The sequence below is a fragment of the Sinocyclocheilus grahami genome, unplaced genomic scaffold (genome assembly GCF_001515645.1).
Source record: "Sinocyclocheilus grahami isolate Dianchi unplaced genomic scaffold, SAMN03320097.WGS_v1.1 scaffold25.1, whole genome shotgun sequence".
Classification (NCBI taxonomy): domain Eukaryota; kingdom Metazoa; phylum Chordata; class Actinopteri; order Cypriniformes; family Cyprinidae; genus Sinocyclocheilus; species Sinocyclocheilus grahami.
In genome coordinates this window covers 3,592,279-3,613,799 of record NW_015505204.1, presented here as the reverse complement: position 1 = coordinate 3,613,799, position 21,521 = coordinate 3,592,279, and the positions used below count along the sequence as shown (strand labels likewise).

Here is a 21,521-nt window from a genome sequence, read left to right as displayed (position 1 = left end):
ACTGCTGTGAATGTCTTTGAAACATGTGTCATCAATCATCGACATTCAAAACACAACAATGGTAACACTCAACAAATAAAACCAGCACTACAACATAAACCAACATTACAAAATAAAACAACAAAACAAACTGCTAAAAGTGAACTAAAACAAGTTCAATGGCACAAATAAAACCAACAAGAATTAAAAAAAAAACTCTTCAGCATGATCTAGTCATGCTGCATTGCATGCTGTGTGCCTTCAGAGTACATCTGCACTGTAGAAACACAGTATGATGCTGTTTGTTTAGAAGAAATTTCTGAGAGTGCAGTTAGATACAAGAGAAGTGCTACTGTGAAATTAATGTCAAGTCAAGTCACCTTTATTTATATAGCACTTTTAACGATACAGATTGTGTCAAAGCAACTTTATAGCATTAAATAGGAAAATAGTTTGTCAATAATGCAAGATGACAATAGTAAACACTCAATTTTCAGTTAAAGGCAGTTCTGATTTAAGGAATCATGATTTTTTTTTGCCCTCACACTTATCAGTTTATCAGTTTAAGTACTATTGGCTCTGGCTCAGACTGAGAAATAACACAAGTTAAAATAATAGTTATACCATTAAAAATAATTTTTTTTTAGTTATTAATAAAATAGTTGACCATTTGTAAAAATGTTGAGTACATAACTACACAATATTGCTCTGGGCAACTAATCCATTTTCTTTGCTTTGCTCAAACAGTGCATATAAATGGCAGTAAAATTAATTAAAAAGTTAATATGGTTAGTAATGAAGGGGTAATGTTAGGTTAGGGTTTGTATTGATGTTGAATATTTTGTATATATTTACTTATTATTTTGATGTATTTTATTTACATGATGTTTTTGTAATGTTTATTTAGATAATAATATTTTTGAATGATCAATTGCAAAAAATCTGACTTTTTTAGTATTGTACTTATGTATATTTATAATTTATATAAACTTAATGTATAATTTAAGTAAAAAGTTTGGAGGCCATATCTGTTAGTGTAAATCTGTTAGCGTACATGTATTCACTAATGTTGTGTAAAGCATTGTTCTTACCCGTTTGTATGGAAGGTTGATTCTGCTATGAAATAAAAAGTAAAAAAGGCGAAATTAATTTTTCTCTTTTTCTCTTACAACATTTTATCTTTTTATCTTACAATTCTGACTCACAATTTTCTCACAGTTGTAAGTTCGGAATTGCAAGATAAAGACTGGCTTTCGTAGTTTGCATTCTGATATTGGTTAAAAAATTCCCTCTGTTTTAATGCAAATATTTTAATTAAAAATGAATTAATTGTATTAATTAATTCGTTTTCATTTCTGTTCATTGTCACAGGCAACCTACAAATATTTATTTAATTAATATTATTAGTAATGAGTTCTATTTGATGCAATGTTAGTCTTAACCTTATATATTTAATATTTCATTTGCATGTCAATAGCTAAATGTGGTACAAGCATCGTTTTCTTTTTCCTCTCTTTCTCTCTCTGCCGTCTCCTTGTATCATCTCTCCTGTTCTCTCTCCATCCCAGATTTCCCAGCGTTCCCGTCAGCTCCTCCCGCGTCGATGCTGGGAGAGGCTCCTCCGCCGTACTCCCCGCTGGGCTCTCCGGAGAGCGGCAGTGCTCCTGTCATCAGCTGCAGAGTATGTCAGTCGCTTATTAGTGTGGAGGGTAAAATCCACCAGCATGTGGTCAAATGCGGCGTCTGCAACGAGGCTACAGTGAGTTAACAAGCACATTTCATTTAGGATTCCAGTCATCAGACATACCTAATATTATGTGCAATATTTGTTTGAAAACTGTACTAGATTTAAATGGAAGTTCAGACTGTGATATCACTTCCTGTTTTATCTAGCCCATAAAGAATGCTCCAGCAGGAAAGAAGTATGTGAGGTGTCCGTGTAATTGTCTTCTCATCTGCAAAGTCACCTCGCAGAGGATTGCCTGCCCTCGACCTTACTGGTGAGAGACATTACCATCCTTCATAAGCCTTACAACAAAGTATTAGGTTAGGAACACACCATGGAACAGGGTATCAGATAGATATATATATATATATAGTTTTTTTTAACTGTTCTTTTAAACTTTTCTTCATCAAAGAATCCTGAAAAAGACATAGGCTTCCACTAAATATATCAATAATTCATTGATAATAATACGACTTGAGCACCGAATCAGCATATTACCAGTTATATAAACCAGTTATGAACAGTTATTTTGAATAGTAATAATGGATGCAGTTCAGCAGGACTTTAATAGATAAGTCGGGAGGTAATTATGATTTTAATGACATTAAAGATTTTTGATTTGATATGATTGAATGCCCACAATGGTTGTTGTGCAATGAAGTTGATAGTGTTTTTCTTATTAGTTTTAATTATTCCTCCGCCGTACTCCCCGCTGGGCTCTCCGGAGAGCGGCAGTGCTCCTGTCATCAGCTGCAGAGTATGTCAGTCGCTTATTAGTGTGGAGGGTAAAATCCACCAGCATGTGGTCAAATGCGGCGTCTGCAACGAGGCTACAGTGAGTTAACAAGCACATTTCATTTAGGATTCCAGTCATCAGACATACCTAATATTATGTGCAATATTTGTTTGAAAACTGTACTAGATTTAAATGGAAGTTCAGACTGTGATATCACTTCCTGTTTTATCTAGCCCATAAAGAATGCTCCAGCAGGAAAGAAGTATGTGAGGTGTCCGTGTAATTGTCTTCTCATCTGCAAAGTCACCTCGCAGAGGATTGCCTGCCCTCGACCTTACTGGTGAGAGACATTACCATCCTTCATAAGCCTTACAACAAAGTATTAGGTTAGGAACACACCATGGAACAGGGTATCAGATAGATATATATATATATAGTTTTTTTTAACTGTTCTTTTAAACTTTTCTTCATCAAAGAATCCTGAAAAAGACATAGGCTTCCACTAAATATATCAATAATTCATTGATAATAATACGACTTGAGCACCGAATCAGCATATTACCAGTTATATAAACCAGTTATAAACAGTTATTTTGAATAGTAATAATGGATGCAGTTCAGCAGGACTTTAATAGATAAGTCGGGAGGTAATTATGATTTTAATGACATTAAAGATTTTTGATTTGATATGATTGAATGCCCACAATGGTTGTTGTGCAATGAAGTTGGTAGTGTTTTTCTTATTAGTTTTAATTATGAGTTTCCAGAAATTCTGTTATTTCATGTTTTTGTGTGTACATGTGTCTTTTTTTTTGATGGGGATCAGTAAGCGAATTATCAATTTAGGTCCAGTTCATCCTGGTGCCGGTAGTCCGAATCCTCAGCCTAGTGGTGCCAGAGTTTCCTGTGGCCACTGTGGAAACACTTTTCTGGTAAGAATTTTTCATATTCGTGCACGGTTGCAATATTTTAAAGCTCTTTATCATTTCATTTGCCCTAATAATAGCCTTAATAAAGCTGTGACTCGATGTCTCTCTGTTGTTGATTTAGTGGACAGAATTTACAGATCGGACATTGGCTCGCTGTCCACACTGCAGAAAAGTGTATGTTAATTATTATCCATAGACCTTCCTCTATTTAGCACCAGCAGTTACCATTCACAGGCTGCAAGTAAAATATTTGGCATGTCATTCCATTCTTTTGATCCATACAGCTCATCGATTGGCCAGAGGTACCCTAGAAAGCGGAGTTTGATATGTTTCCTGCTGTGCTTGATCTGCATTATAACGACTGCAGGATTGATTGTAAGAATAAAAGCATTTTTAGAGTTCATTATTTCAAAACGCACCATCACTTCAGAATACCAGGAATCCTCTTTTCTGTGTTCTGTTTCTCTTTTTAGGCTGGCACGTGGTGGAAGGCACTGACATATAAGGGGATTTATGCCTCCTGGGTATTTTTCATTCTCCTGGTGCTGATCACTTTGGTCCGAGCTTTACATTGGGCCTGCATGAAAATCAGTGAACCGCTGCACAACTACTCATCGTAGGAGGGATGAATGTGGAGGAGGAAGGGGTAGAAATGAAGTGTAAGAGACGAGAATAAAGAGAAAACGGAGCAAAAAGATGTTAATAAAGTGATGCTCTGTCAGGAAAATATCCAAGTCATATTTCACACCAAAATCAATGCAAAAAAAAAAAAAGTTGAATTTCCAAAAAAAAAAAAAAAATTATAATTTTGGGAAAAAAAAAAAATATTTTAAAGCTCTTTATCATTTCATTTGCCCTAATAATAGCCTTAATAAAGCTGTGACTCGATGTCTCTCTGTTGTTGATTTAGTGGACAGAATTTACAGATCGGACATTGGCTCGCTGTCCACACTGCAGAAAAGTGTATGTTAATTATTATCCATAGACCTTCCTCTATTTAGCACCAGCAGTTACCATTCACAGGCTGCAAGTAAAATATTTGGCATGTCATTCCATTCTTTTGATCCATACAGCTCATCGATTGGCCAGAGGTACCCTAGAAAGCGGAGTTTGATATGTTTCCTGCTGTGCTTGATCTGCATTATAACGACTGCAGGATTGATTGTAAGAATAAAAGCATTTTTAGAGTTCATTATTTCAAAACGCACCATCACTTCAGAATACCAGGAATCCTCTTTTCTGTGTTCTGTTTCTCTTTTTAGGCTGGCACGTGGTGGAAGGCACTGACATATAAGGGGATTTATGCCTCCTGGGTATTTTTCATTCTCCTGGTGCTGATCACTTTGGTCCGAGCTTTACATTGGGCCTGCATGAAAATCAGTGAACCGCTGCACAACTACTCATCATAGGAGGGATGAATGTGGAGGAGGAAGGGGTAGAAATGAAGTGTAAGAGACGAGAATAAAGAGAAAACAGAGCAAAAAGATGTTAATAAAGTGATGCTCTGTCAGGAAAATATCCAAGTCATATTTCACCCCAAAATCAATGCAAAAAAAAAAAAAAAGTTGAATTTCACAAACAAATTAAATAATTATAATTTTGGGTAATAATAATAATATCGTTTTGATTTGGGGGTGAAATGTGACCACTTCTCCCCCCTTTTTTTATTTTTTCAGTGCTCTGCTTTTGAACCCTGCTCTTCTCTGAACTGATTTCAAATCCAATTTGCCCACATTGCTAATAGGAATCTGCTTCCTAAACACTGCAGAATTAGAAAAAGCATAGAAAAACAAATATTTCAGCCTTGTCAGTAGGACAATAACTTCTAGTTTAGTTGCACAATCAGTAACTACGGAAACAGGCTATTTTTGCTCCATGAATTGACATCACTGTGGCATCACACAAATATATTGAAACGTTACAGCTAGAATGAGAGATTGTGGCTGAATTGCTGACACAAAGTGTAAGTGCCTCATGAGACAATGTGCACTGTTGTTAAAACGTGAGCAATTTTTTCATATAAGAAGGAACTGCAACTTTTGCACATCATATGAAGGGTATGAGCAAGAAAAAGGAAATGAAAACACACTGAAACATTTGGAAGGTTTAGAAAAGAGGAAAAGCAGAACTTTTTTTTAGACGGTGCATTTTAGTGCGTATCACCTATTATTGGAATGTGCTATAGATTGGACCATAGGCAAAGATTAATTGATTATTCTTTCAGTGTTTATTGCTTTTCCGTAGATATTATTCAGTGACTCTGTAGGGGTTTCTTCTTGTCTGTGGCCCATTTACCTTTACCTTCCTTTTCTTCCTCCTACAGCATTCAGCATGTCTTACTGTATATCTCCACCCTCAAATTCAGCTTAGGCAACAAATTATGCTTTGCTTACTAACTAATAATGTTCAAATATCCAACACAATGCAATATTACAGGTCATTTTGAGATTTCTAATGATCCTTGTGTTACTTTTGTTGATGCTGTTTATAAATCAGGCATTGCTGCTCATAATTTGTACCTGTCTGTGGTTATATAGGTATATAGCTGCATTCAAATCTTCTCTTTTATATGTTACGAAGACCTTCAACATTACCTATTAAAGTAGTATGGGAGGACAATTTTTTAAAATGACAATTTTGACTTTAAAAAAGGAATTTTTCTTTTCTCTCTTTGGCACAATCTGCACATACAAACTGTTAAATGCTACTGACTAAATACTCAAAGAAAATTGCTGTGATTAATATCTACGCTGTCTGAAAAAAGTGTGCAAAAATTGTACAACAGTTTTTCACTGGGACAACTTTATACCTTATCTAGCTGTAAAAAACAAAACAAAAAAACAATAGTACTTTAGAGTAATAATAGGCCTAGAACCCTTTGGGGGTAAATAAGGTATAAAGTTGTACCAGTGACAAGCTGTTGTCATTTTTTGCACATAATTTCGAACATCAATTTGTACATCAGTTTACATCAGACATTACATCGATTTGTAATCAGATGTAAATGTACCGGCTGACCAATCACAGAGGCTCGTTTCCAGCTGAAATGAACTTCTTGCACTGCACTCTTAATGAAGATACAGTTACTAATAGACATAGTACTTGTACCTGCACCTATTCTGTGAAATTCAGAAGTGACCAGTATGTTTTTATTTTTGCAGAGTTTGATTTGTTTACATGAGTGTGCAGTTGTAGTACTGTGCATTTACTCTTACATTTTTGTTGAAAATGCTAGATATATATATATATCTATATATATTGTTGCACTACATTTGAGCGATTTCGCTAACAGATTCTACCCTTGTCATTGTTGATCATTTTTGTATTTTCCTTTGTGACTAAAATCTCTTTTGAGTATTTGTGTGTGTGTTGGGAGTTCTTACTGTTTGCACAATTATTTTAACTGACAAACATAATGAAATACTATAGTGAGGATAAAAACCTCACGTTTGATAAGTTCAAGTCAAATGTTAACATCATAGGGATAGTTCACCCAAAACTGAAAATTGTAATTAACTCACCCTGAAGTTGTTTTTAGGAATGATACTGAAATCTGTGATGTGATTTTTGGCATAAAAAGTGTGCAAGTGATTATCTTCGCTGCCAGAAAGAAGTTGCTTATGAAGGTTACAATATGCAAACATTCAACTGAACATTGTAGTGGTATTATACCTCATTTATTAACAAAATTTCGCATCCTTGCAAAAAATGTGTTAATACATATCACTACGGTAGCACAGATGTCAAAGAAATAGTTGCTAATGTTTTCCAGCCACACAGACATCTGAAAAACTGTTTTAATTGTCAGCTATTTGAGTTATTATTAGTTACATTATTATGGAGTTGGCTTAACTTTTCCTGAAAATGAAGATTTACTTTGAATCACCACAGAATGATTATTTACTCAGTACACATTTTATGGAATAATAACTAATTAAAAGTATAGTTTACCAAAAAATGACATCATTTACTCACCCCCACGTTTTCAAATTCTGTGGATTGAAAGAATATCCTATCCACTCCTGTCATGCCTGAGTCATGTGTTGAGTCTTTTCATTTGGTCTATCCAGTTCACAAATGATGCATTCATGCATCTGACTGAACCAGTTCTGGAGTTCATCATTTTCTTTTTGTATTCCACAGAAGAAAGAAAGTCATACAGGTTTGCAATGACATGGGGGTGAGTAAATCATAACAGAATTTTCATTTTGGGGTAATCTATCCCTTTACATAATTTCAAAGCAGCTTACGACAAAATACAACTTTAGATCAAATATGCAAATCAAGTTGAAATATTTCTTTTTTTTCTTATTTACAGTAATATTACCTCATGACACCTGACCATTAATGTGCCCCCTCTGTTTTTGTTACTACCCCACACTCTCAGAAAAAAATGGTACAAAACCTGTCACTGTGGCCGCACCCTTTCAAAAGGTTCTATTATGTATAATTTAGGTTAGAGGTGTCCAATCCTGCTCCTGGAGGGCCACTTTCCTGTGGAGTTTAGCTCCAACACCTTTCCTGCCTGGAAGCTTCTAGTGATCCTATTAGCATCTACATTTCCACGAAGAACCTTTAATATCCATGGCAACTTTCTATTGTACAAATGGTTCTTTACAGTTGAAAAATATTCTTTAGATGATTAAAATGTTCTTCACACTTAGAAAAAATGGTTCTTTTAAGAACGGTTCACCGAAAGGTTCTTTGGGGAACCAAAAATTAGTTCTGTGGCATCACTGCAAAAACCCTTTTGGAACATTTATTTTTAAGAGTTCAGGAGCAGGATTGGTCACCCCTGATTTAGGTACCTTTAAGGTACCTAATATCAATCCTTTAGGATAAAATGAGGTACAAAGGCGTACATTTCGAAAGTGTATGCTTTTTATACCATTTCTTCTAAGAGTGCAAGGTCTGCAGGCCCCAACTGTTTATATGTGACATGTCATGAGGGTCAAATTTTCAACACTGAGATTTATACAACTATTTAAAAATGCAAAAATATCTAAATACTGAGAAAATCACCTTTAAAGTTGTTCAAATGAAGTTCTTAGCAATGCATATTGCTAATCAAAAATTAAGTTTTGATATATTTACGGTAGGAAATTTACAAAATATCTTCATGGAACATAATCTTTACTTAATATCCTAATGATTTTTGTCATAAAAGAAAAATTTATAATTTTGACCCATAGGCTATTGCCAGAAATATACCCAAGCGACTTAAGGTTTTGTGGTCCAGGGTCACATATTATTTGTTGAGCCCCATAAGTCACGATTCTGCCCATGGCTACAACTTCAGCACCTTAACAGTGGCGAGAGTTTTGTTCTCCTCATCATTCGGGTAGTCCAAGTCCTCTTCCTCTCCATCCTCTTCATCAAGTTGGAGGCTTCCAGAAGAAAAGCGCATGCGTGCCAGTGGACCAGAATGCACCACTTTACCCAGTGCAGGAAAGTAGGGGTAGAATGTGTCTGAATCTGAATCACTATAACTACCTGTGCCGAGAACGCATAAAGAAGTGGGTCTTTCCGGGAGTGGGGCGGGACGTAGAGGAAGGTAGGTGGGCCTGGTAGGAACCTGGTGTCGAGAAAGGTGTGGATAATATCCCAGAGGGCGATACTCGGATGCATAGGCAGCGGCGTTGGAGGCAAGTGTAAGTCGCTGGAATTTGAAGTCTGGTTGGCTTGAGGCACGACGCGGCAAGCCGGTCTGAAAGGTGGAGTCATCGCTGTAATGGCCCGCTTCCACTCCACTCATGTCCAATTTCCTATTCAAACCAACCCTTAGTCCTAGTTCTCCTCTGGGGTACAATCTCGTTTCTCCCTGGCCGGCGGGACAGAACCTTTCCTGCTGCTTTTGTAGTTGTGGCGACAAGCAAGAGGACGGTAATGATGAATGAGCAATTTGTCTGGGCAAGTATTGCAGAGGCACATGGTTGTGATGGGTTTGAGGGAGTCGGTCTAGGGATGAGGACGTGTGGTCTTGCAGTAGATACGGATGAGTGGCGAGTGGGAAGGTTGGCAGCACTGGGTGGAACTGTAGATGGGGCGTGTTAGGATAGAGGAGCACAAGATGCTGGGCACTAGGAGACAATCGTCTCTTTGCCTTTTGTCTCTGAGCTCCTCTACTACGATGTTCTGCTCCTGATGTGGAAAGGGAACGGAGCTTGGGCGAGGCAGAGTTGCTTGAGAAGGCAGGATTTCGTGACAAGGGCCTGGATCGTTCCAGCTCATTAGCGAACATGACTTCCACAGCGGATAGGCTGCGCTTTGCTACGCCTGTCTGTTCGCTGTGTTGCCCAGCAACAGTTGGGTCGGGAGGTAGATGCTCGTACAGCTATGTGAGGAAGAAACAAATGTGAGAAACACGATCCAAAAACACAACCGAAATGTAAGTAACTAGTACAATACCTGCTTGGAGACGTCAGTCAGTATGTCAGGAGAGGATCTGCACTGTCTCGTGTCATATTCAGACTTGCAGTAACTTCTGAAAAAAAGTGCAAAACAGGCTGTAGATGCAGTGAAAAACAAACCCCTACAGCACTGTCCAATTCCCTAAAGGCTCTGTTCTTGCAACTAAAATGTTAAAACACATTGCAGTTTAATGTTCAAAGACAACTTTAAATCATATGTAGGTTGATATGCCCTACACTCTCATAAAAAAAGGTACAAAAGCTGTCACTGGGACAGCACCCTTTCAAAGGGTACACCATGGTACCTTATTTACTCATAAAAGGTGCCTTAAAGGTACAGATTTGTACCTAAAATATACAAATTAGTATGTAAATGTTACATTTTAGTGCCTTTTGAAAGGGTACTGCCACAGGGACAGCTTTTGTACCTTTTTCTGAGAGTGTAAAGATGTAAAATCTGTGATGCATTTGATATTGTTCTGTTGGTAATATAATCCCAAATGGTGCACTTGATGTGTTCTTGTGGACCTGAAATGGTCATCACTTGTCCGTTCATGACAATGTAGGGTATCCTATTTGACGTTTTATGTTTCAGATGTGTGCTCATGAGGGCCTTTGTTTGAGTTGCTCAACGTAGTAATGTTGACTCAACCATTGGTGTTAGTTCAGGACTACCTAATTGTCTAAGCCAACAGAAGACAATTGTATAATTTTTGCTATTCCGAGTATTCCCATTAGTGGCTTAGAAACTACACGTACAATTTATGCACAAATGTATTCCCATAACATACAATACCCAGCGTAACATCTTACCTTTCAAAAGGCAAATGTTTCTTGTCTCTAGAGCCTACGCACTCAAGAAGTTGCTTCTGTGTCCTGCCACTACAATACCACAATCGCAAGAATAAAAAGAGACAACTGTTACTGATCAAAAAATATATAATCAAGCCTTGTTCACACTGACAGTGATTTTATAGAATATTTGAATTTTCTGCCATTGGATGCCCTAACATTATTTGTGGGCTGCATAACTGGCCAGAGTTTTTAAAAATTTGATTACAGATGGGTTGGCATTTGGGTTCACTTGAAAGAAGTCTTGTATGCTCACAAAGGCTGCATTTATTTGATCAAATACAGTAAAAGAAGCAATATTGTGTATCATTATTGCAATTTAAAATAACCTTTCTATTTTTATTTATTCATGTCATTAAGCTGGATTATCTGCATTGTTTACTCCAGTCTTCAATGACACGTGATCCTTCAAAAATAGTTCTAATAAGCTGATTTTTTGCTTAAGAAACATTATTATTAATGTTGACAACAGTGCTTCTTTATTTATTTATTTATTTTTTTGTGGAAACAATGCAACATTTTTTTCAGGATCCTTTGATGAATAGAAAGTTCAAAAGAACTCTGACATGGTTTCCACATATTATTTTTATTATACTGCTGTATGTGTGCAGAGATATATTATACAGAAGACTGAAATCACTCACAGTGACATTAATTTCTGCATCAACCCTACACTCAACTATAGTATCTGATCATATTGCCACATCAGTGTTTAACTTTTCTCAACTTTGTCATATCGCTAGACACACCCACTTTGTGTTGCCAATGATTACCATCACTCATTTTGCCAGTTATCATCAGCTCTCAGTAAAGTCGCTGTCAGAGTGAAAGCATTTTCATACATATAAACCAATGACTAAAGTCTCTTGTTGTGTGTTTAGCAAAGAAGATTATAACTACTCTGTTTAATATCCTCATTACAATCTCTCAGAGGGTTTATGGAAGATGATTAGGAAGGATCATATCATAAAGTATTAGACAACTGGGGCTTCTCATTGCATTTCACAAAATCTAAAGTCTGCCTGTCACATACCTGTATCTGAAACTGGATCCTTTGCTGGACAGAATGGACCTTTGATGTGACTTGGGCTCTTCGGCAAGTCTGAAGAAAGCATGATACTCCACACACATCTTCCAGAATGCCTTACACACATCTCTGCTGGCCATGGAAAATTCAACAGTGTCTCTCCTTGAAGGCTAACACAATAAGAGTTGAGTGAATGACAGATGAGGATATTACTAAACATTCCATGCAGTTTTCATTTTGTTGAACGTTAAAGCATTTTCAGCCTCAAATTTAATGCTTTCATCCTTATGCTTTCTTATTAGAAATACATTCCTTTTTTTATGGAAATCATCAATATAAAATATCTGAAATTTTACCACTTCATTGGTGTGGATTATTTAGGATGATACACAAAAGTTGTGCATCTGTCTTCTTGCATTTTATGTTGTTTATCTTTCTTTTCTTTTATATCATACTGTTGTCTCTCATGATAAATTGCTTGTGCTGTTCCTCATTTGTAAGTCTGCCAGCTTTGTATAAAAGTGTGTACTAAATGACTAAATGTAAATCTAGAAGTCAGCACAGGCGCTGCAGATATAATACATAATGAGAAAGATTATTTCAAGTGTTGCTGAGGAACTATTGTATTCTTTTCCCCACAGATTCCAATGTAAAAACAGCTGTTGCTATGGAGGGATAATTTGTGTCTCACCCCAGTCTCAGTGTGGAGTTTGATGAGGAAATGTTTCCTCTTGAAGCTCAGCTTTCGGATCTTGGCCCAGCTGAAGGTATTGATCTTTGTGTTTCCCTGATAATGACATAAACTACATTTCTAAACTGCATTTAAGGTTGCTGTGTATTATTTCTATGCATTTTTTTTATTTTCTTTTTTCAATTAGAAGGCTAAAGCGTAAGCATATATTTTTGTAGTTTACCTGAAAAATGAGTACTCCCATATGTGTGACAGCGAGGTTGATCCTCATGCCTTCTCCATCATGGGCAGGGTGAGGGCGGATCCCGTACATGTCCATTTTCCGGGCAACCTCCAGCAAATGCACATCCGATTCAGCAGGAGTGTGACCTCTGACCCCATAAACAAAATGATTGCCAAATGTACAAATTTCGAGGTTCTCATTTGGGTTTTGATTTGGTGACTAAGACCTCGTTTACACTGCAGGTCTTGATGCCCAATTCTGATTTGTTGCCTATATCTGATTTTTGTTTACCGTCTGTTTACACGTTCTTTCAATTTTTACCCTAATTCGGTTCATGAGGTTACACTTTCCATACCATCTAAAACATTGCGCTTAAAGAATAATATGACATAATTAAACCACGGAGAAGTTCCAAATTGTCGCAGTTTTAATGACGTACAGAACGCAATGCCTCAGAACATCCGATCTGCCTGTTTACATGACAGTTACATTGGCACATACAGCGGGTAAAATAAGTACTGAACACATCACCATTTTTCTCAGTAAATATGTTTCTAAAGGTGCTGTTGACTTGAAATTTTCACCAGATGTCGGTAACAACTCAAGTAATTCATACAAACAAAGAAAACACAAATAAGTTCAGAAATTAAAGGGGTCATATGATGCCATTTAAAATTTTCCTTTCTCTTTGGAGTGTTACAAGCTGTTCGTGCATAGATAAGATCCCTAAAGTTGACTAAAGTCTCAAACCCAAAGATATATTCTTTATAAAAGTTAAGACTTGTCCACGCCCTCCTAAAACACTCCCCCACATGTCTACGTCACTGTGTGGGAAGATTTGCATAACACCGCCCAAATGTTCACGGTAAGAAAGAAGGCATAAATTTTATTCTTGCTGTAGTATTGTTGTTGCTGCCGCCGCCATGTCGTGGAGACGCTGTGTGTTTCGTTGTGAAAGCGAAACTACTTTGTTTGGCCTTCCAAAAGAGGACGATATCCGATTCGTCATGCCTAGAGCTGATCCGTGTTGGTCGCTGAGGAAATACCGGATCGGCTTTCACCGTGGACCGGTGTCCACCCCGGGGTCGTCACATGTGGTTGCCGCAAGCCCGCCGGCATCCGCTCACTCAAGCCCGCCATGTGTGACGCAGTGTGTTTCGTTGTGAAAGCAAAACTACTTTGTTTGGCCATCGGTTGAACCGATGAACCGATTTGGCCACAACTAGAGATCAGTGGTTAAGTTGTATTTACAACACTGTTCCAGAACAGTTCAACCCAAATATTCAGATGTGTGCAGTGCATTTTATGGAGGACTGTTTCCTGATCCTGGTAGAGTAGCCTACAATGCTGTGCACAAAGGCTGTTTCTATAAAGTGGGGCAGTTCCAACTTTGCAAGGACAGATTTTATTCTTGCTGTAGTATTGTTGTTGCTGCCGCCGCCATGTCGTGGAGACGCTGTGTGTTTCGTTGTGAAAGCGAAACTACTTTGTTTGGCCTTCCAAAAGAGGACGATATCCGATTCGTCATGCCTAGAGCTGATCCGTGTTGGTCGCTGAGGAAATACCGGATCGGCTTTCACCGTGGACCGGTGTCCACCCCGGGGTCGTCACATGTGGTTGCCGCAAGCCCGCCGGCATCCGCTCACTCAAGCCCGCCATGTGTGACGCAGTGTGTTTCGTTGTGAAAGCAAAACTACTTTGTTTGGCCATCGGTTGAACCGATGAACCGATTTGGCCACAACTAGAGATCAGTGGTTAAGTTGTATTTACAACACTGTTCCAGAACAGTTCAACCCAAATATTCAGATGTGTGCAGTGCATTTTATGGAGGACTGTTTCCTGATCCTGGTAGAGTAGCCTACAATGCTGTGCACAAAGGCTGTTTCTATAAAGTGGGGCAGTTCCAACTTTGCAAGGACAGTCTGGCGCTTCTGACTCACAGCCTGTATGTATGTTTTTTATATTTAAAGAATTTACCACTGACGATTCAAATCCGAGTTTTGAGCAGTGTAGAGTAGCGCTTGTTGTTCGTCGTTTCTCCGATCACAAATGCAGACATGGTTTTATGTTTACGCGGCACGATACGCAACGCAACCACTGATCTATATTCTATATAATGTTATAGATCAGTGAACACAACTCGTAAAAAGACAGTATAAGTCAGTATAAGTAATTATGTCCCCACTGGATGCAACAAATGGCTAGTTTGTAATGGGTTTTATTGGTGTTGTCTCATCGCGCCGGGACACAGCATCACAGTATGGTAAGAGGCGTACCATTTCTGTCACACGCTTGAGGTATTCAGCCAATCACAATGCACTAGATAGCTGGCCAATCAGAGCACACCTCGCTTTTCAGACCGATGAGCTTTGTAAACATCAATGCGTTTAAGAAAGGCGGGGCATAGAGGAGCAACAATAATGTACAGTATGTGGAAAATAATGTTTTTTTGAACCTTAAACCGCATAAACACATTGCATTACACCAAATACACATTACACAACATAATGTTCTTTTTAGCAACGTCATATGACCCCTTTAAGTTCTGTGTAATAAAATGGAATGACACAGGGAAAAAGTATTGAGCTACTGAAATTCATTTAATATTTTGTACAAAAGCCTTTGTTGGTAATGACAGCTTCAAGACGCCTCCTGTATGGAGAAACCTGTATAGTAGAATGCATTGCTCAGGTGTGATTTTGGCCCATTCTTCCACAGAGTCTTCAAATCTTGAAGGTTCTGTGGGCCTCTTCTATGAACTCTGATCATTAGTTATTATTTTCTATTGGATTCAAGTCAGGTGATTGGCTGGGCCATTCTAGCAGCTTTATTTTTTTTTCTGAAACCAATTGAGAGTTTCCTTGGCTGTGTTTGGGATCATTACCTTGCTGAAATGTCCAACCTTGTTTCATCTTCATCATCCTGGTACTGTAGGTGTTGGGACTGAACCAGCTAATATTAATTTCCACTGACTAGGGGCAGGATTGCTTTCTAATTACTGATAGATTTCAGCTGGTGTCTTGGCTTTCCATGCCTTTTTGCACCTCCCTTTCTTCATGTGTTCAATACTTTTTCCCTGTGTCATTCGATTTTATTACGCATAACTTAATTTCTGAACTTATTTGTATTGTTTTCTTTGTATGTATGAATTACTTGGGTTGTTACTGACATCTGGTGAAAATTTCATGTCAACAGCACCTTTAGAAATATAATATATATAAATATATTTACTGAGAAAAATGGTGACGTGTTCAATACTTATTTTACCCGCTGTATTTATATCTGATTTATATCCACATATGAATGCCTGAAACCGATCTCAAAATCAAGATCTTTTTTTTTCTGTTTACACGGTCATAGAACACATTCGATCTGTGTCACATATGAGCAAAAAAATCGGAATTGGGTCACATTTAACTGACAGTGTAAACGTAGCCTAAGTCTGTCATAGCATATCATGTACATTCAGCGTTAGAAAGTAACTAATTATATGCAGTCTGGATTAGGTAATCAGATTGCAAAAATGAAGTACTTGGAATTAGATTATATTACATTTTAAAATACACAAAATGATGAATTAATTCATAATTTATTGTTTCTTTCTAATTCTTTAAAACTTTTCTTCTAAAAAGGCTTATCGCTTATATATTTTAGAAAAAGTCCTCTGGTTTTGTGTAATTGCGCACACACAGACCAGCCACTGTAATCAGGTGGCTATAATCAGAGGAGACAGATTTTGACCACTGGATTTAATTTATTTTATATTATTATTTTATATTTAATTAATTAGCTATTACATTTTCATCAATTTATGAACCCCCTGCAAGGGGTGCAGCCCAGTTTGGGAAACCCTGATGTAATGTAATGTTTAATGCACTTCATTTTTATAGCAATATGGTACAAAATTATCCTACTTGAATGTGATAAAGTCAAAAGTAATCAAAAAACAATCAAAAATAGTCTGATTATATTACCTAAAATGTGCACTGTACTAGATTACATTACTAACTACAATTTTTGTCATGTAATTTGTAATCAGTAGCGGATTACAATTTGTAAGTAATCTACCAAGCACTGTGTACATTATAGGACATTAAATTATACATTATATATGGATTTCAGTGGGAATATTATCATTCTGGTATACTTGCATGGTGTGTAGCTGTATCTTACCTGTGCTTTTTGTGAAAGCGAATGATTTTGTGGTCCAAGTATTCTTGATTTGGAACATATTGCTTATTTTCAAGATGATGAGCATCCAACTCGTTGTCATAATCCCCGATTTCTGCTACAAATGGGGACAGAGAGGGAAAAGTATAATGTGCATAAGATAATCAAAGGTAGGATTTAAAAGTGTTGTATTTTGATGTTATGCAAACATTCAATGAGGTAAGAGGAGTACCTTGCAGTATATGAGAGACCAACAGGGCGGCGCTGTTATCGTTACAGGTAAGGCTACCATTTGACAGATCCTGTTTGATCTGAAGGGCAAACAGATACCTGTATAAAAGAGGCAGCAGTCAGACTGAACGCATATGACCAATCGCCATCTATTTATCTGCCTATATATCAGATAATCATGTGCGTGGCGTTTACCTTGTTAAGCCTCTCTGCAATTGTCCTGGGTCAGGAGGGAAAAACTTCACTATAAAATGGAAAGCCACATCACTGATATCTATGGGTGAGAAGCACACTATCTTATTAGACCGATACAACTAGCATTAAGCCTACTTTATTAATAAGCTTAACATTCACTAAAGGCAAAGGATCAGGATGGTTGTGGTCTAATGGTTAAGCATCTGTGATGGTAAATTAAAGGTTCAATGCAGGAAAGAACTGAATCGATAATTGGTGAATACTGACTTCTGAGATTACATATTCAACAGTAAGCATCTAGGGTAGGGGAGAGTGGGGTAAGATGTGCCAGGGGATATGTTCTCAAGATACAGTATTTTTATGTATTTTTAAAAGTATGTTCATTTGCAAAAAATGCTGCTGACTTGCAAAAAAGCATGTCAGCAGCATTTCTAGCTGTTGATGTAGTTTTCTACATGGCCTGTATAGTGAGTGTTATGTAAAAGAGTTTGGATCACTAAATTATTGAATTACTTTTTATGGAAACCCTATTTTAATCCTTCCATCTTAAACCTTTCTCCTTGCCAATAGTAAAACGTAAGCAAAACTAATGCATCACTCCCCATTCACCACTACTATAAGTTAACATAACAAGCATTTGCCAAGCAAATAATAATAAAAAAATTGTAACAGTTTAGTTTAGGGACCAATTCTCTCTATTAACGTGTTGCTTATTAGCATGCATATTACTAGCATATTGGCTGTTTATTAGTACTTATAATGTCACGAATCCGGTCTATGAACTTCCATTCACTCACCACCAGAGGTCACCCGCTCACCACATGGACTCTCACACTACACAGACTGTTACACTATACCCTGGACTACATTTCCCATCATCCATTGCACTGATTACACCAACAGCTGTAACCAATCACACACCCTACATAGTCCATGGACTTCATGGAGTTTCTAGTTTTCATAGTCTAGTCATAGTCTTGCCTTGCCTGTTTTCTCGTATTCTGATTCTTGCCTGTGTTTCTTGGATTAACCCTTGTCTCGCCGTTCGGACTCTGTTTGTACCTCGCCTGGACTATTGCTCGTGTTTCTGGATTAACGTTACCCCTCTTGTCAAGCCCTCTGGATAACGTTCGCTGTCAAGTGACTCACGCCCGTTTTGGATTGTTCTTGTCTCGTCTGTGCCATACCTGTTTGCTGATGTTTTGACCCTGCCTGCTTCTGACCATGTCTCTGAATAAAGCTAGACGTATGGTTCCGCACGTCTCTTGTCTCATTCGCCCCGTTACATATAAAGCACATATTAATGCCTTATTCTGCATGACAATATTTAAAATCACGTAATCCTACTCTATTAACAACTACCTTACTAACTATTAATAAGCAGCAAATTAGGAGTTTGATAGGCAAAAGTCGTAATTAATAATTAATAGTGAGAAGGTCCCCAAACTAAAGTGTGACCTAAAAAATTAACCAAGTGGACCTTGTCACAACAAAACAAAAATGACAGAACAAAACTCACTTTTGATTTGCTTAGCCACTGGTTTCAGGAGTTCAATCCAAGCCTGTAGAAGAAACAGAATCTCATTTCATTTTCTATGGGTGCAGCAAACAACTATCTATTTGACAAGTGTTGCCATAGCAACTATTTCAAGGGAGCGTTCACCAAAAAAATAAAAATTCTGTCATTTATTGTTCAAGTGTTCCAAACCATATTTTCTTCTGATCAAATTTGAAGTCATTATTCATTCATAATCTTGCCATGCAATGAGCTATTAACCCAAGAACAGCTGCGAAAAGATCAGTGACTCAGTGAACTGATCAAGTCAGTCCGAACTGTGCACCAATCATTCAGATCAGTTTCTTGAACTGGATGAACCGACTAAAAAAATCTCACTCAAAAGACCATCAATACTCTTGTAAAGTCGTTGCAAAGAGTTTGATGGATGTCAGTGACTATAAATTTGAATTGGAACATCACACAAGTCAAATGGACCATTTAATGACACCATTTAATGACATGCTTTTGCATCCTTTTAAAGGCTTAAAAGTTCTAGACTCCATTAATAATAAATGCATGTAAAAGAGCGGCCATCTACATTATAGAAAATTTCTTCATTTGTGTTCCACAAAAGAAAGAAAGTCAGGTTTGGAGCAACATGAGGATGAGTAAATGATGACAAAATTTTCATTTTGGAGGGGTGAAATATTTCTTGAAGGGCTAGACTCTGCTGTTCATGATCAAACTCTGTTATTGACGTCATTGACAGGTCAAAGGTTTTGACTCACATAGCTGCCAGTATGGTGACGGAACTCCAGGCCAAAGTACTCTTTCTCCAGCAGCTTTAGATGACCACACACCTTATTGAAGAAATCAGAGCCCAGAATCTTTCTCTGTGGGAAGATGAAGAAGAATAAATCACAATACAGAGATGGAAACGCTTTATACATCTTACATGTCATTTCAAAATTGATACTCGTCTCAGTGCTGCTTGTATCAATGTTCATTTTGAGTAATGTGACTGCAGTGTCACTGTGAAATTACTCCTCAGATTAGCTTCTTTCTTCCATCTCTATTACTTGATGCGGGTGGTAATGAGATGGTGATGCGATTTGAGCAGAATGTGATTCTTAGAGCAACTTTCTCTGGTAATTGAATCTGCAGCAACTGAACTCCTCAAACAGAATTGGGAAAGTCAGATGCTCACTGAGTCAGCCTGAAAATACAGGGTTGCTATCTGATGAGTGTGTTTGTGGGCACATATGTGTGTGAGGATGTGTTCTTGAACCCTGTATTTACTGTGACATCTGGGCATAGAACCTCCCCATTATCTTGTCAAAGACAAGGAACATGAGAAGGAGATAGAGGGATAAAGTCTGGAACAAGCATGAGATAAAGAGGTTGAAGCACATACCACAGTATAAAGATAGATCTGTGACTCTCATGGCAGGGTAAATACTTGTGAGGACATAATGGATGCTTTCTTGCACTGTTTATTTAGAACAAATAGGATCTTTAACAGTGAATCATCATTGATCATGCACTTTAATTCAGTGCTAGCTTTACTTTGAGTCCAGGGAATACAATCTACATCAAAATACTCAACATTTTTTACAGAAAATGTGAGTGGTGCTTGTCTGTGCAAAAGCTGACACCATGATGACAGGTAGCAGCGTTATTTTAGTATTACTTCTATACCATTATAGTATTTATTAATAGTTTTGAATGAAATTTTATTGTTATATTTTCAGTTTTCATTTTGCTTAATTTATGTTTTAGTCATTTTGTTATGTGTTTTTGGCAATTTTATTAGTTTGAATAGACTAAATATGCCTTAGTTTAAAATTTTTTTTTTAGGAATTTTAATACTTCGACTTACTGTATTTTATTGCAAGGCAACATTTCTAATTTTCGTTTTTAAGTGTAAGTTTTATCTTCTAACATATAGATTTGTTTCTTTTTAGGCTATTAAAACAAGTGAAAACTAGATAATTTCTCTTTTAATGTAAATTAATTTTATTTTCCACCTGTTTTTGAGTTAATCAATGTGGATTAGAAAAAAAAGATGCTAAAACCAGACAATAAGTCTTAGTTGGTTTAAGTTGGTCAATGGTGTTCAGTTGGTTTAACGTAATTGGTCAGCTGGTCTAGCTAAGCCCCCTCTGAAACCAGCCTGATCTGGCTGGAAGACTATCTAAAACCAGCCAACCAGCTTATGCTGGTTTCCATTCCATTCCATTCTTTCAGTAGGTATTGCTTAGGCTTAAACAAGTAATAATACTGCTCTCCTCCACAAACCACACAATCTGAGGTGTCATTAATTTCGATATATATATAAAAAAAACCTAACCTAACCTTAAAAATAATAATAGCAAGCACCACTAAATAATATGCTGAAATTACATTTTCTTGACCAAGTATCGATCGAAAAAACAGATCATCTCTCTACAACCTCTTTCTCTCTGATTTGTATTTTTCACTGCCTCCTTACTAATTGCCTGTTTTGCCTGAGGATGTAGGGGAATGCAGGCGTGCTCTCTGGAATGAGGCCATGCAGGACAAGCTTCTGTTCAGTGCTGGCCACGATATTTACCCCTATTCAGACACACACATGCCTCATGGCTATTAACTAACCCACTCACTCTCTGTCTTTTTTTCTATCTCCCCACCCCCCTGATTTTATATCTCACCTGCTTTTTCTGACTGGTAGGACAAGGCTGTGCTGTGTAAAAGCGGTAAAAGACCCCTGGCATGTACACACACATACACACACAGCATCCCCCATGAAGCAGAAGCAGCAAGCGGATAATGGGACATGAAATTATGCTCCTTTACAAGCAAAACACAGCTGGAC

The 21,521-nt window shown here is 37.4% G+C and overlaps 2 protein-coding genes and 1 long non-coding RNA gene across 3 annotated transcripts in view; 2 read left to right on the top strand and 1 right to left on the bottom strand.

Moving 5' to 3' along the window:
• Positions 1 to 4,168, top strand: part of pip4p1b (phosphatidylinositol-4,5-bisphosphate 4-phosphatase 1b) — a 10,253-nt gene extending 6,085 nt beyond the window's left edge. Inside the window, exons 5-10 of the mRNA XM_016250305.1 lie at positions 1,457 to 1,738; positions 1,873 to 1,979; positions 3,268 to 3,373; positions 3,492 to 3,544; positions 3,655 to 3,745; positions 3,844 to 4,168. Coding sequence (XP_016105791.1) covers positions 1,457 to 1,738; positions 1,873 to 1,979; positions 3,268 to 3,373; positions 3,492 to 3,544; positions 3,655 to 3,745; positions 3,844 to 3,990 — 786 coding nt within the window. The 3' untranslated portion in view covers positions 3,991 to 4,168. The remainder of the gene's footprint in view (positions 1 to 1,456; positions 1,739 to 1,872; positions 1,980 to 3,267; positions 3,374 to 3,491; positions 3,545 to 3,654; positions 3,746 to 3,843) is intronic.
• Positions 4,169 to 4,278: 110 nt separating this feature from the next.
• LOC107565460 (uncharacterized) lies at positions 4,279 to 4,937 on the top strand. Its single transcript, XR_001606376.1, has 3 exons — positions 4,279 to 4,333; positions 4,444 to 4,534; positions 4,633 to 4,937. It is a non-coding gene; the product is annotated as an uncharacterized lncRNA (long non-coding RNA).
• A 3,698-nt stretch (positions 4,938 to 8,635) lies between these two features.
• LOC107565093 (FERM domain-containing protein 7) overlaps positions 8,636 to 21,521 on the bottom strand; it is a 13,850-nt gene continuing 964 nt past the window's right edge. Inside the window, exons 2-12 of the mRNA XM_016250295.1 lie at positions 19,456 to 19,560; positions 18,689 to 18,731; positions 17,170 to 17,248; positions 16,976 to 17,073; positions 16,747 to 16,861; positions 12,574 to 12,721; positions 12,351 to 12,446; positions 11,666 to 11,829; positions 10,594 to 10,662; positions 9,779 to 9,854; positions 8,636 to 9,704 (exon numbers count right to left, since the gene is read on the bottom strand). Coding sequence (XP_016105781.1) covers positions 8,658 to 9,704; positions 9,779 to 9,854; positions 10,594 to 10,662; positions 11,666 to 11,829; positions 12,351 to 12,446; positions 12,574 to 12,721; positions 16,747 to 16,861; positions 16,976 to 17,073; positions 17,170 to 17,248; positions 18,689 to 18,731; positions 19,456 to 19,560 — 2,040 coding nt within the window. The 3' untranslated portion in view covers positions 8,636 to 8,657. The remainder of the gene's footprint in view (positions 9,705 to 9,778; positions 9,855 to 10,593; positions 10,663 to 11,665; positions 11,830 to 12,350; positions 12,447 to 12,573; positions 12,722 to 16,746; positions 16,862 to 16,975; positions 17,074 to 17,169; positions 17,249 to 18,688; positions 18,732 to 19,455; positions 19,561 to 21,521) is intronic.